The sequence below is a fragment of the Vulpes lagopus genome, chromosome 4 (genome assembly GCF_018345385.1).
Source record: "Vulpes lagopus strain Blue_001 chromosome 4, ASM1834538v1, whole genome shotgun sequence".
Lineage (NCBI taxonomy): Eukaryota > Metazoa > Chordata > Mammalia > Carnivora > Canidae > Vulpes > Vulpes lagopus.
The window spans coordinates 86477793-86493551 of NC_054827.1; the positions used below are offsets into that span (position 1 = coordinate 86477793).

The 15759-nt window shown below is 42.4% G+C and overlaps 2 protein-coding genes across 4 annotated transcripts in view; one reads left to right on the plus strand and one right to left on the minus strand.

Annotated features, from left to right (window-relative positions):
* The window catches only part of MSH3 (mutS homolog 3), a 184556-nt gene extending 171563 nt beyond the window's left edge, over positions 1–12993 (minus strand). The window contains exons 1-6 of the mRNA XM_041752206.1: positions 12799–12993; positions 10738–10858; positions 7606–7826; positions 3819–4034; positions 1877–1993; positions 1398–1515 (exon numbers count right to left, since the gene is read on the minus strand). Of these exons, the coding sequence (XP_041608140.1) occupies positions 1398–1515; positions 1877–1993; positions 3819–4034; positions 7606–7826; positions 10738–10858; positions 12799–12993 (988 nt within the window). The remainder of the gene's footprint in view (positions 1–1397; positions 1516–1876; positions 1994–3818; positions 4035–7605; positions 7827–10737; positions 10859–12798) is intronic.
* An 8-nt stretch (positions 12994–13001) lies between these two features.
* DHFR (dihydrofolate reductase) overlaps positions 13002–15759 on the plus strand; it is a 31564-nt gene continuing 28806 nt past the window's right edge. Inside the window, exons 1-2 of one of the 3 annotated variants that reach the window (XM_041752204.1) lie at positions 13002–13318; positions 13493–13542. In XM_041752204.1, the coding sequence (XP_041608138.1) occupies positions 13092–13318; positions 13493–13542 (277 nt within the window). In that variant the 5' untranslated portion in view covers positions 13002–13091. The remainder of the gene's footprint in view (positions 13319–13492; positions 13543–15759) is intronic. The other 2 variants (XM_041752203.1, XM_041752202.1) reach the window with 2 other exon arrangements.

Sequence of the window (15759 nt, forward strand, 5' to 3'; positions counted from 1 at the left end):
AGAAGCTAAGCAGGCCTCTAAATAAGTAGGTTTGTAATAAACCATAAAAGAAATTGCCTTCACACTATACTGTATCTCTTAAGACCTTATCCTTACTTTTTTTTTTTTTACTGAGACCCGACTCCATCACATAGAAAACATTTTTAAAATGAATCTTTGTCCCATTTCACATACAGTTATTTAGTTGGGTTTTTGTATTTTTTTTTTTTTCTTAGAGGTGGGGAGGGGCAGAGGCAGATGGAAAGAGAATCTTAAGCAGGCTCCACAGCCAGTGCAGAGCCTGATGCAGAACTAGCTCTCACAACCCTGAGATCATGACTTAAGTCTAAATCAAGAGTCAGACGCTTAACTAAGCCACCCAGGAGCCCCTGGTTTTTAAAAATTAGAATTTTATGAATTTGCTATTAGAATAATTTTGTTTCAAGTAATTCATTTTAGGGCAGCCTCAGTGGCACAGCAGTTTGGCGCCGCCTGCAGCCCAGGGTGTGATCCTGGAGACGCAGGATTGAGTCTCATGTCAGGCTCCCTGCATGGAGCCTGCTTCTCCCTCTGCCTGTGTCTCTGCCCCTCTCTCTCTGTCACTCATAAATAAATAAAATCTTTAAAAATTTTTTTAAAAATTCATTTTAATTCATGAATGACCATAAAATTAGGGGGCAATCACTGTATACACCAAGGATTCTATCAAAGCAAGAAAGCTTCACCTACAATCTATTTTCAAAACTAATAAAATTTTTGGGACGCCTGAGAGGCGCAGTCAGTTAAGCATCCAAATCTTGGTTTCAGCTCAGGTCATGACCTCAGGGTCATGAGATCCAGCTCCACATACGGCTCCGTGCTCAGTGTGAAGTCTGTTTAAGATTCTCTCTGCCCCTCCCCTCAACTTTCTAAAAAAAAAAAAAAATTAATAAAATTTTTATTAAGCTAACAATTAATGAGGATGGCCCACTATTATCCTTTATAAGCAATTAACTGTGCTAACTTTGTAGTCTTCTTTTCACATTATGAAGTTAATTAGTTTTTTTTCTTTTTTTTTTTTTTTAGGTCTTACCTCATAAAGATCCAGAGGAGCATATCGGCCCTAAGCATCTAACCATTGCCCAATCTAGAGAAGATGCAACTCAAATCAATTGTGGACCTGCTATCATCTTTCACCAGGCTCTCTTTTTTTGCTCTTAAAGTATGATAACTCCCCTTTTACCGTTGCATTTGAAAATGCTTGTTTCCAGCCACTACAATCCTTCCCTCTTCAGTAGTCACTAACCAAATATCAAAGTAACCAGACCACTTTATCTCATCAGAAAGGCACCCATTCAAAGAACAGTTAAATAAAAATGTCAGTTAAAACAAAGCCTTCATAACATTTAAGAGAAAAAATTCCTATCCAAAAAGGATATCTTCTCCAATAAGTGTAGATTTCGTATAAAGAGCAGTCAATTTCCGGGAGAACAGTGAACTTTTGTTGTCCCCGACAGCCTTTAATGCTGCAGTTTCAGTTTGCTTCACGACTCCCACCTTCAACAAAAATAAATACTGAATATCATACGTGATGGAAATTGTTTAAAGAAATACATTTGAAGACTTTAAAAGATTAATTCTGAAACATGTAAAATAAATCTGTTCACAACGTCCAGATGTAGGACTTAGTAAAAGCACAAGGAGCTGGCAAGTGCAGATAAATCACTACAACACACTATCACAGAGGTTTTTTTTAAATTTACCTTAAAATTCTAGTACCCTAAAAACTCATAAAGATATAACACTAATCACTGTGACATACTTTCATTTCCCAGATGCCCAATTCCAATTCCAACCTTCCATGTTATCAAACAGGTAATCCAATCCCCCATTCATGCAAGTCAAAGCCAAAACTGACCTTATATCCCTTTGCCACGAGGCGGCGTACATGAACAAATAGTCTGTGAGTAGGTATGCTTGCTGTCATAAAGTTGTGATCTAAATGGCAATAAATATTGAGCTCCCGGGCTGCAATCTAAAAAATTTAAAAAGAGAGTTATCAATAAATTTCCCTCTCAAGAGTCCCTGTGTGGTGTTTGCTCACTTTGCTAAAAGTCCATCAAGACATACACTTAGGGGGATCCCTGGGTGGCTCAGCGGTTTAGCGCCTTCCTTTGGCCTAGGGCGCAATCCTGGAGTCCCAGGATCAAGTCCCATGTCGGGCTCCGAGCATGGATCCTGCTTCTCCCTCTTCCTGTGTCTTTGCCCCTCTCTCTCTCTCTCTCTCTCTCTCTCTCTCTATCATAAATAAATAAATAAATAAATAAATAAATAAATAAATAAATAAATAAATATTTAAAAAAAAAAGATATACACTTAGGATTTGTGCACTTCTCTGTGTGGTATATCAATAAGAAATTTAAAAGACTTCCCCATACAGAAGCCTATGGTTTAATCTATTTTTGGCAGTTCCCATGGCCTAACCTCAGGGCCATCATCAGTATTACAAAAGACATGGAAAAATATGACAGGTCTTCTCTGCCCCTAGATCTATCAAAACCTGAAAGTGCTGAGCTTTCCCTGCACAAGGACCATTTAAGAGTGTGAGACTTTAAGAGTTTGCTACAAAGTATGTACACATAACTGAAAACCAGGAGATACTAACATACATAAATTCTGAAGCCATTTGGACAGAGGGCATCTTTGAGGCAGTGAGAAGAGAACCCCTGGTCTGCTTAGCTAATGCACGGTGCATAAATGACAAGAATGTGAACCAGGCAGCACCTCCTGACTACCCACTTCTTTCTGGAGAGAAAGATGGCTCAGCTATTGCCCCCTGGAGCCATGGAACTCTCATTTTAACACTCTCACGCCCCTGCCCCACCCATCTCTGAACTGTATTAGTTCCTCATGGCAGGGTCAGAAAACACCAGCCTTTACTATAGTAAGGCTAAACCTACCACTCAACCTGCAGAGAAGGCGAGAGAATAGCATTTCCTTTCACTCCTTTACCTACACAATGCCAACATGCTGTTTCAAACTCTAGCCTCTTAACATCAAACACAACATGATGCCAGCTGAACTAAAGAACACCGTTTTCATACCACAACAGTATTTTACAAGCCGGAAGAAAAAAGTTGGCTAAGTCTTTACTTCCTATCCATGAGGTCGATGCTAGATGTACTACCTCATCACTCTTTGATGACGTCTGATGATATGGACCTAAAATTGTGCAACATCACAATCACACATGACTCCAACAAAACATCATCAGCAATGCTGTCCCTAAACTTGCCCACTAAATGTTCAAATTCACTTTTAACCTTAACTTCGGCCCACATCAAATACCTCAAAACTAAATGCAAAATCAACTTAGACTAACAGCAAGACAACTGACGTACAAAGAGACTGTGAGACTTCAAACACTTTGTATGGGCAGCTGGCAGTCAATGTGTTCTTCCAATGAGATGTAACTACCTTCCAGGCTATCAAAATTGATAAATTAAGAGTAAACGGGCCATCTCAAAGTTTTTTCTTGCTTGAGTCTTCATCAGGAAATATAAATACATGATTCTGACTCATTCTCTATCTGATTCATCCAATCACCTTGCAATGAATGAAAGGCGCTGGATAAGCATCATGGAGAAAGGGCGGGACATTCCACAAGGGGTTCCTCACTCCCTTCCCACCCACCAAGTTCACCTGTGTTGATTTTTAGTTTTTACTTTAAATGACAGCATTTTAAAAAGTGACTGATCACATTAACTTTCTCACAAAGTCAAAAAATGAAACAAAAATATCAGAAAACATTTAAGGGTAGACAAGAAAAATATAAGGCAGTGTTTGAAAAAATAACTTACCTCTGCATCTTCCCCAAAAAATCTATATTTATATCCACATTCCACACACAAAATTGCATCTTTCTGCTGCTGCTTCAATTCTATGTATTGTAATTCTAAAGGTGTGTAAATGCTTTTGGTCCGTTTGTTAGATGGTTTAGGATCTGGCGTTTTCTGTAAATCGTCATTACCCGTGCATGATGATCCAAAAGGACTGAGATCAGAAAGCGTCTTATCCTGGCAATCAAAAGAGTTTTATAGTTTAGAAAGTATTAATCATAATAATACTTTTCAGAGAGAGAATGCAAATTCGCCACAAACCTAACAAATGATGAATCTAAGTGAAAGTTTACAGGAATACACAGTATAGCTCGTTGAACTTTTTTTGCAGGTTTGAAATTTTTTTTCAGAGTAAATGACTAAAAACAAACAAAAAAAGCCAAATTATACTACTGTGTAATTAAGCAAAATTTTTTAAAGATTTTATCTATTTATCTGACAGAGAGCACAAGCAGGGGGAGCAGCAGAGGGAGAAGCAGACTCCCCACTGAGCAGGGAGCCCAAAGTGGGGCTCAGTCCCAGGACCCCGGGATCACGACCTGAGCTGAAGGCAAATGCCCAAATGACTGAGCCACCCAGGTGCCCCTATTTAAGTAAATTTTAAAAGCCTAAACATTTTAAAGTTTTATACACCTCTTTTTAAATTTTATTTCATTAAATCCATTGTAATTAACATTTTTCTTTTTCTTCTTTACTCCTAGATGTGTAAGGCACAAAAGGTGAGTAGGCACAAATGTCTCTCTCTTAACAGTAGGTAAAACCATTTTTAATAAGCATGACAACAGTTAGCTACAGCTGCACTTAATGTTTCAAATTTCCAAGCACAGTCTAAAAGATAGTACATTCCATAAATCTTGATTACAAGAAAGAAGCATGATTTTTTTGGTAAAGAGATATGACAGAGAGCTTTTGGAAAGTATAAAGCACAAGGTCACATTTCAACATTAATACGCCTGCTATCCTTACCTTCGTATGTGAAAACCATAATCAATTCCAGTTTAGAGCTTAAGGCAAATTCCTTGCTTTTGAGACTTACTTATACGAAAGGTAAAATGAGACAAATTTGTAGAATAAATTCGACTTGTAGCTGTCACTATGACTGCCATCACCTAAAAATTTATCAGCTACGCTTAGAATTAAAAATCAGGCCTAAAAGACTAGTGATCAAGGGTGTGGGCTGGCTCAGTCAGAAAACTGTGCAACTCTTGGTCTTGTGGTTTTGAGTTTGAGCCCCATGTTGGGTGTAGACATTACTAACAAAAATAATAATCTTTAAAAGACTAGTGATCGGGCAGCCCTGGTGGCGCAGCGGTTTGGCGCCGCCTACAGCCTGGGGTGTGATCCTGGAGACCCCGGATTGAGTCCCACGTCGGGCTCCCTGCATGGAGCCTGCTTCTCCCTCTGCCTGTGTCTCTGCCTGTGTCTATAAATAAATAAATAAAATCTTTAAAAAATAAAATGAAATAAAAAATAAAAGACTAGTGATCAGGGGCACCTGGATGGTTCAGTCAGTTAAGCGTATGACTCCTGATTTTAGCTCAGGTCATGATTTCAGGGTCCTGGGATGGAGCCCTGCAATGGGTTCTGGGCTCAATGCTCAGTGGGGAGTCTGCCGTAGATTCTTTTACTCTCCCTCTTCCCTCACAAATAAATAAATAAATCTTAAAAAAAAAAAAAAAAAAAAAAAAAAGAGAGAGAAAGAAAAAAGGCTAGTGATTAGCAGGGGAAGAGAAAAGAAAAAAAGAAATGCCCTATGGCCAAGGGAGGGAACCCTGGTCCAAGAGAAAGCCCAGCAACATGTACTTTACAGTTGCTAAACCTTAAAAAAAAATTTTTTGGCTTAGCTGAAATAGTAAGTACAGATATAAATTATCCAAATAGTGTAGCCCAACAAATCTCCAAAGATCAGAAATGAGATGGTGAGGTGTGGCAACAGGAAAGTAGGTCAATGTATCAGATGAAAGAATGCATTTACTTTGAACTTTGATGGATTCTCTATTTGGTTTCCATGTCTTTTATGTAAAATCCAGGAATACTACATATTGTAATAGTTAATCAATACCTTAAGAAAAATGTATTTCCTAGGGAAAAAAAGTTCTTACTTCATATTTTATTCACATATGGAATGAGAGGAGGCATGCAGAAAAAAATTTGCATATAGCATACTAACAAGTCTATCTGAACACTTGAGTATTAAGCAACTTTTTCTCTTCACCATTTGGGTAGAAATATTTCCCAGATATATTACACTCTTTTTTCTGAGATGGAATTCTGAACTCAATTTAACTTTGTCTTGACAATGAAAGATAATAGGAATTTCAAAATCTATCAAGACTTATGGAGTTGTTGACTCCCACATTAATGGCTCTGGACCCTGGCCATTTAATTTCACTTAGTAGCTTTTTACCATTCATCTGTGTCCTTCCATGCCATCAGTCAGCTATCTCTTGTAAAGACGTCCATGTACTACACTTCTAGGTGTCCCTTCTAACTGGTGACTTCTAAAGTGCTGTGAATCAGAAATACCAAGGTGTCATTTTATGTATAAATAGTAAATAAGCTCCCATGAAGCCTTAGGGTAAACTCTCCAATTAATAAAATGAGCTTTAAAAAACAAACTTTTTGATATCTATAGTTTATGACTACACTCAGGTGAACTGCTTCTAAGTATTAAGAGATTAAAAACAAAAATGCCTGTTTTCCTGATGACCTACAATAAGTCTCAGCTTGGATGAAGGAGGAGATCATGAACCTGGACACGTGGTGGCAAGGAGTGTAAACTTCTGAAAATTACAAAGTTGTGTTGGTGTATTTTTCTGAGTAAAAAATCCATAACTTTTAGTCCACAACTTTTAAAAAATCCAGTTTTTCATTAAAAAAAGAAAAAAGGAAATATTTCTCTAATTCAATGCCTTGCAACCACAGCTACACGTTAAAATGAGAGCTTTAACACAATATTCATACTCTGTGAAGACCAACATGATTCTGAAGAAAGGTTTTTGTTATCAGTTTTTATTTTTCAAGTTTTCCAAGGGATTCTAATTTAAAGCTAGGCTAAGAATCACTGTTCTAAAATGTAAATGTTAATGATGTTAAACTCCCCAATTTTGCAATGTTAAAAAACATTAATATCTAATAGTGGAAGGAAAGAGCCATATACATTTGGTTTACCTTTGAATTTACTTTATATCACCAAATTTTCAACTAAAAACCTCAAAACCCCAGGCAACCCGGGTGGCTCAGCGGTTTAGCGCCACCTTCCGCCCAGGGCACGATCCTGGAGACCTGGGATAGAGTCCCACGTCAGGTTCCCTGCATGGAGCCTGCTTCTCCCTCTGCCTGTGTCTCTGCCTCTCTCTGTGTGTCTCTCATGAATAAATAAATAAAATCTTAAAAAAAAAAAAAAAAAAAACCTCGAAACCCCTATGCATTGCCTGCGAACTTCTAGGCTAATCATGATTATAAAACACAGCGCTTGTATTAATTATCAAGAATCCTCCCCAAGTCAATAGCTCCTAATCCAGGCTGTACATCAGTATCACCTGGGAGGCTTTTGTTTTGTTCTAATATAAACCAATTCCTCCTTCCTTAATAAATAGTAAATCAGAATCTCTACAGACTTAAAAAATAAACTAAAATGCGAAAGTTCCCACAGCTAATTCGGATGATTAGCCAAGCTTGTGTGAACCTCATGGCACCTCAGCACCTGTGATTTGAGTAACTGGATATATACCTACACAACACATACCTTTTGATTAATATGAGATTTGGAATCTTCAGAAGAAATTACATTCTTTGCACGTAGATGAGTGATATCGTCAAAATCAGTACATTTTGGCAAAACTGCAAATCTCTCCTGAAGAGGCACTGTCTGGACTCTATTTTGAGCAAGGGCAGAAGCGCAGCAGAACTGTTTCAATTTTTCCAGAGACTTTAAAACAGTCTTGGTCCTCAGACATTTCTTTGGCTCTTAGCAAATCAGAAGAAAATAAAACAATAGTATTTTGTTCTCAAATGTCAATTCATAACTAGTGTAGGATTTTTAAAAAGGGAACTTCTCACTAAAGCAATGAATCTAACTACAACGTGGTAAGGAAATAAAGAGACATTTGGATTGAGGGTAAATAGAGCATACTCAAATATACAAGTAATTTCACTGGGTCCTAAAAGCCCATTACAAACTACAGGAGGGTTTTTCTTTTAGAGAGAAGTACATGAGAACAGAATGAGAGGGGAGACAAGTGCAAATAAAATATCTGAAACTAGGAAAAAATGGAAGAATAACCAGTTTAGGACACCTGAAAGCTAAATCCTAAATCACTAGTGAAAAAAAAACAAAAACCAATACCATTTATAACACAAAATGCCTAAGGCCCAGGAATCTGGGCAGCAATACAATTATGTACTACAGGGAGGTTCTAAAATAAAGAAGATTGGCTCAAAGCAAGTTGATCCCTAGACCCCTAACTCATGGCAAGCTCAAGGGCAGCTGTGCTTTCTCCACCTCAGCAGAGAACTGGAGGTTTCTCTGGAAAAGGTAAAACAGGCACACCTAAGACAGAGTACTGTGCCTAAGCCAGAGGAATAATGGGAATAGGGTTTTACCGTAGGCTGAAAAACCCAGCCTCTTCCTCATGAGCTCTCGGAACACAGGCAGCCAGAGCTCCCCACCCCAACCAAGAGCAGGGAAGACTCCAGACCAGAGAAACTGATCAGCTCAAGGGGAAAGACCTCGAGATGCTGATACCAGGGGCTCACCAAGGAAGGCCAATCACCACCCTGCTCCAACACACCTGCTGTCCAGCCTCCACAGCTTTACTCATGGCAACTCTCTCCCTGCAATGCCCTTAATCCCAATTTCCACATCAAAATCATACTTATTCTTTAAGATCCCTCTCAAAACTACTTTATCATGAAACTCTCTGCTAACTCCCCTAGGCTACAATCATCTTTTGTCTATGTTCCTATAGCATCACATTTCTCCATAGCATTTATCACAGTCTGCCAACTGACAGTTATTCATAAATAAGCAATCCATAAAAGAAACAAAACTATCATTTACTGTCTACTATCTACTATATGCTGGAATACATTATTTTTTTTTTCCTTTAGGGTAATCCTGTTAGGTAGCCACTATTAAATATAATGAAAAAGGGTCAGCATTTATCACCTCTTACCTTTCCTATAAAAGAAAAATACTCTGAAGGCAAGAATTATGTTTTGTCTATTCCTAAGAGTTTAAAGCTTTTCATATTTATATTTAATTATGTATTTTTTGAAGATTGACTCAAGTATACATTTTGAAAAGGGGAGAGTAATTTGAAAGAGATTCAAATATACATTATTCCAGATACAAGATTAGCAGGAGACAAGGTACAATTCTCATGTGAAAAGAGGTTTATTTTTTTTAATAAATTAATTTTTACTGGTGTTCAATTTACCAACATACAGAATAACACCCAGTGCTCATCCCGTCAAGTGTCCCCCTCAGTGCCTGTCACCCATTCACCCCCACCCCCCGCTCTCCTCCCCTTCCACCACCCCTAGTTCATTTCCCAGAGTTAGGAGTCTTTATGTTCTGTCTCCCTTCCTGATATTTGCCACACATTTCTTCTCCCTTCCCTTATATTCCCTTTCACTATTATTTATATTCCCCAAATGAATGAGAACATACACTGTCCTTCTTCGATTGACTTACTTCACTCAGCAAGAGGTTTAAATATAAAAAAAAAAATGCATATTCAATATTCTTTTAAGCAACATAAAACCCAACACATAACACAGAATCCAACATATCTATGATCCAAACAATTAGTTACTAGACATGAAAAAAAATAGGAAAACAGTCAAGGGGATACAGTTGCATTAGTATATATGGTATAATACAATTTATACAATACAGCTGACCCTTAAACAATATGGTTTAAACTACAAGGATCCTGGGACACCTGCGTGGCTCAGCGGTTGAGCGTCTGCCTTCAGCTCAGGGCGTGATCCCAGGGTCCCAGAATCGAGTCCTACATTGGGCTCCCTGCAGGGAGCCTGCTTCTCCCTCTGCCTGTGTCTCTCATGAATAAATAAAACCTTTAAAAACTAAATAAACTACAAGGATCCACTTACATGGGGATTTTTTTCAATTAATAGAGTACACTACAGTAAATGTATTTTCTCTAATGATTTTGTTAACATTTTCTATCCTATAGCTTACTTTGTTGTAAAAAATACGGTATATAATATATGTAACATAAGAATATATGTTAATCAGCTGTTTATGTTACCAGTATGGTTTCTTGTCAACAACAGGCTATTAATAGTTGGGTTTTGGGTGAGGCAAAAAGTTCTACATGGAATTTCAACTGTGCAGGTTGTCAGTGTCCCTCACTCTCATTGCATTCAAGGGTCAACTATATTATTATTATGTAATTTGTGAGTCTTTGTGTGTACATATAGATGTGTATAGAGAAACCTGGAAAAATATTCAGTAACCCCCCTAAAATGACCAGTAGTCCTCCCTAAAAGGGAAGAATTGTGGAGTCTCTCATTGTCTACCTTCTAGACAATGAAATTGTCTAGATTTCCGTATTGCTTGAAATGTTTGTAAGATTACTTTTATAATCAGAACAGAAACTAGCTAGGAGGAATAAAAGAGAAAATGGGGAGAATTAGAGCTAAACTGCACAACTCCAGCTCTCCTTCCATTCCCCCAACCTCCTACTCACACCACCATTTATGAAGGGGCCACTCTACGTAAGCACAATGGAGACTTTTCTCCATAAAGGAAAAAATGGCCCATCTCTCCAATGACCTCCTCTGCTCTCTGGAGAATACGTTATCAGTGCCATGACTACTGAGAATGAAGAATCACCATCCTAGGACTCACCAGAGTTCCCAGATATTACTAAATCACTTCTTCCTTCCTTTCCTTGGACTTTCTTCGCTTTCTTTTGAACAGTCCCATCACTCTCCAGTGGTCTCTTTTTACTGCTGCCAACTTCTGCAACCTAAATTAGAAAATGATGTGTTATCTCTTATCTCAAAACTTGATGTATGTGCAACAACTTAAACCTTACTTCTGAATAACAAGGTCCTTGCCATCTCCTCTTCATGGAATCATGTAGTTTCAGAACTCTCCTTACCATCAAGAAAGACAACGTGGAGACTGGAGGTCATGAGCTTCAGCACTTCAAACCCTGCTAGCAGAACAAAGGCTGATACCTTTCTTTATCAGCCTTCATCTATCCCCGATTATAAAACGTGAGTCACCCTGCTTACCTATGCTAAATAAAATACCTTTAAAAAACATACATCAAAAAAAAAACATACATTCATTTATTTAGGAAAGGTGAAATTAGATACACAACAAAAGAACACTAGCACTTTTGAAATATTAATTGTAATTTAACTGTTTCGCCTTCACACGTGGTTTATGTTCATCACGGAAGATACCATAAGACCTTCAAAAGATACCCTCTAAATAGCAGATGTAAAATAAAATCTTGATGTATTCATGAAAATGTAGACTATCATCAAAAATCAAAAATAGAAGAGAAATCACTGTATGGAAGAAATACAAATGAAGGGAACAAGACTTTGAAGACTTTGGGGGTCCCTGGGTGGCTCAGCGGTTTGGCATCTGGCTTCCGCCCAGGTCGTGACCTCCAGAACCCGGGATCGAGGGGATCCCTGGGTGGCGCAGCGGTTTGGCGCCTGCCTTTGGCCCAGGGCGCGATCCTGGAGACCAGGGATCCAATCCCACGTCGGGCTCCCGGTGCTTGGAGTCTGCTTCTCCCTCTGCCTGTGTCTCTGCCTCTCTCTCTCTCTATCATAAATAAATTAAAAAAAAAAGAACCCGGGATCCAGTACCCCGTCAGGCTCCCTATGTGCAGCTTGCTTCTCCCTCTGCCTGTGTCTCTGCATCTCTCATGATTAAACAAAATCTTTTTTTTTTTTTTTTTGGATTAAACAAAATCTTTAAACAAACAGGGCAGCCCGGATGGCTCAGCGGTCTGGCGCCTGCCTTGGGCCCAGGTCGTGACCCCGGGGTCCTGGGATAGAGTCCCGCATCCGGATCCCTGCGTGGAGCCTGCTTCTCCCCCAGCCTCTGTGTGTCTCTCATGAATAATAAAATCTTAAAAAAAAAAAAAAAAAAGCGCTTTGAAGTAGCTAAACTGTCATCCAGTGGCCACGAGCAGTCTGCAATCATTTCCACGTCCTCCGTTCTTAAAACACTGTACCAGGGACCCGCAGTGAGCGCTCACTCTTCCCCCCTCCCTGGGGGCAGGGGTCGAAGCAGAACTACTTCAGTCGGCTGAACGGAGGCAGGCAACAGAGCATCCAAGGACGGGCCACGCTCCTGTGCAGCACCTTGAACTCAGCCCACCCGAACCGCGCAGCGGACCTCGCGGTCTCCGTGCAAGAAGCCACGTCACTGAGGAACCGCGCCCGCGACTGCCTTTACCCGGTCGCTAGAAATACGGAGCACCGCTGCGGCATGCTGAAAACTGGAGGCTTGGACACAACTGTACGTGCAAAGCATATATAAAGGAGGTAGGCGAAGCTCCCCTTCAACCTCCAATCCACGTTTTTCTTAAAGGTGCCGAGAGGTAGACTAGAGGTTAAAAGATGCATCCTTTGCCCAGAAGCTCCTACTCTCGTTAGAACGAAGTCAGGAAACCCGAGGTGCTGAAGAAGCCGCGCGGCCCCGGCCCCACGCACACCTCTGCAAGGGAAACTACAGCGGCTGCACCGCCCCCACGGCGCCTCCCGCCTCCTCCCCCCGGAGCCCCGCCCCGCCCCGCCCCCCTCACGCCCGCCCGTTTCCCTGATTCTCGCGCGCTGTCCCCTCACGTCCCGCTCCCTAGCCCCGCCCACAAGCGCTGGCCCCGCCCCCATCTCCCCGCTAGCCCCGCCCCATCCCCGGACCCTCCACGTGCGGCGGCACCTGAGGCGGGAGAGCGGACGCTGGGGGCGCTGCAGAGGCAGAGGCGGGGGCGGCCCCGTCGGCTGCAGCCGTGGCGGACGAGCCGGGTTTCAGGCCTCCCGTAGGCCGGAAGAATCTGCTCAGAACCGCTTGCCTCGCAGGGGCTGGGCTGGCGGCGGCGGCGGCGGCGGCACGGCCACGCTTCCGGCCCGACATGGCGGAGCACGGAGCGCCCGCCCGGGGCAGGCCGGAGCCGAGCCGGGAGCGCGAGCCCGCGGCCGAAGCTCCCCGGCGTCCGCGGGCGCGAGCACGCTATGACCCTGCCGTGCGCGGGGCGCGGGGCGGGGCCTCGTCTGCGCGGACGGGACGCGGGGGGCGGGGCGCCGCGGCTTCGCGCCGAGCGGGGCGGGCGGGGGCGCGGCGCGGGCAGCGGCTGCCTGGTGTCCGCCGCCGCCATGGTGCGCACGCTGAACTGCATCGTCGCCGTGTCCCAGAACATGGGCATCGGCCGGAACGGGGACCTGCCCTGGCCCCCGCTCAGGTAGCCGCGGGGCCGGGGCGGCCGGGGCGCCGGGCGGGGGGGAGGGCGGCGCGCCCCTGCTGCCCCGCGAGGCCTCCTCCCGCGAGCCCGCGCTCCTGCCCACGGCTCTGTCTGTCCGTCTGTCCGTCTGTCGCCCGCGGGACGATGGTCTGAGTAACGCTGTTTGACTTGCAGGAATGAATTCAAGTATTTCCAAAGAATGACCACGAACTCCTCCGTGGAAGGTAACGTGGGACTTCTAGGTGGTTGAGGCCCGGGGACCATGTGCCAGGGCACGTGCGACTGACATGAAAGGCCGCCCCTGTTAACCCGGGGCCTCTGGTCTTCCCACGGAGTTGCAGTTCCCAAGATTTGTCACACTCTATAAAGTTTAAAAAAAAAAAAAAAGTAGTTTTGAGATAATACGTGGGCAGGTGTGCAGCGGAGGGCCGGGGCGGGGTCAGCAGCCGGGCAGGCGTGGGCGAGCCGAGCGCGGCCTTGGACCGGGGCCCGCAGGAGCGGCGGGCGGGGCGCAGCGCACAGGGTGCAAGTCCCACCACCCCACGAGCGCCGCAGCGCCCCCGGGACCCTCCGTGTGACGGTGAGGACGGCGGGGCGCGGGAAGGGGCCGTCCTCGGCGCATGACCGCTCAATAATCCGTGGGCACAGGGACAGTCGAGGAGCGGACAATAGTTTGCAGGTTTTTTTTTTTTTCTATTCATGAGACACAGAGAGAAAGAGAGAGGCAGAGACACGGGCGGAGGGAGAAGCAGGCGCCATGCGGGGAGCCCGATGTGGGACTCGATCCTGGGTCCCCGATCAGGCCCTGGGCTGAAGGCGGGCGCTAAACCGCTGAGCCCCCCGGGCTGCCCTGCAATTATGATAATTAAGAGGTCTGAGGATTTTGCGGGATATCCAGGGTAACTTCAGGTACAGGGAAATGGATGGATGGAGCCCCTGGAGAGAAGAGGACAACCAAGGAAATGACTGTAGTGGTGGGATACCTGGTTAAAACCTCGGAGACAGGTATTTGGTCGCGGAAGGAAAAGCAGAGTAAAAGAAATAATAAGTCAGATAGGAGTTGATGGAGCATAACTTTAGCAGGACAGATACAGGTCCTTGGGCCTGGCACTTGGGTCGCTGGTAGAGACAAGAGAGGAAGGGTTCAAAGCTTACAGAATTGACATGAACCACTCTCTAGAATCCAAAATATAGTCTAGTAATAGGAAAAGCATCAAATGCCTGGCCTTTCTGCGTGGGTTTTTTGTTTTGTTTTGTTTTGTTTTGTTTTTGCCGGTTTTCAGTGAAGGATTTCTTAGATGAATGGATAAAAGGGTAACAAGGGTGTGTTGGCTTTTTTTTTCCTTTTTTCTTTCTTTTTTTTTCCCCCAATGTCTACCTCTGCTCTTCATTTTTATCATTTCCACCTTAGTTGTTAGGCCACGTCAGTACCGTTTCTTTAGGAATTCTTCACCTAATAGCTCTGTTGTTTTTGATAATTGATATCTCCTAATTGACACCCAAAGCTCTGTCTTTGAAAATGTAATGCCTACTGAATTGGGGGCACCATGAATTACTGGAGTTTTAATTCTTAGAGGAAAAAATTTTTCTTAACATTTGGAGGTAATATTTGGTTATGAGTTACAAAGCAAAATATAGAAAAATGCTTAGTCTTACTAAGCATTTGTATTTTGCAAATACAAATAGTTTTTTTTTTTTTTTTTAAGATTTTATTCATGAGAAACACAGAGAGAGGCAGACACACAGGCAGAGGAAGAAGCAGGCTCCATGCAGGGAGCCCAGTGTGGGACTTGATCCAGGGACCCCAGGGTCATGCCCTGGGTGGAAGGCAGCCGTAAACCACTGAGCCACCCAGGCATCCCACATATAGTTTTTTTATTTAAATAAAATCAAGCTAATGGTGATTCTTTAAAACAGACACATGCACTTCTTTTGATAGTCTGTCAGAACACAGCAAGAATTAGAGAAATGTATATATTCCTTTGACCCAGATATCTTACTTCCAAGATTTTTGCCCTAAGTAATTAAGCCAAAAATAAAAGCTATGTGTATAGTTTCTTTAAAAGTATGACTATTAATATAAACCTATAAAGTATACAAATAGGAATAATACTATCATATCAAACAGTTTAACAAGTCTTATTAGATGTTCTAAGTCTTCAATACCCACAATAACCATAGATGTAGGAACTACTATTATCTCTGTTTTATGAAAAAGGAAAGTAAGACACAGAAGATTAACTTGACTTGTTTAGTAGGTAACCAAATTCATTGAACTTGAGCACTTTGCCCCAGAATCTTGGCTCTTCACTGTTTTTACATGATTGCAATAGGTTAAGATTTAATACTGGATATGAACTGGATAACACCATAGGGAAAAATAGTTACTATATTCAGGAAATGGGTGATAAATGTAAATTTTGGTAAACCTTTTTTAAATT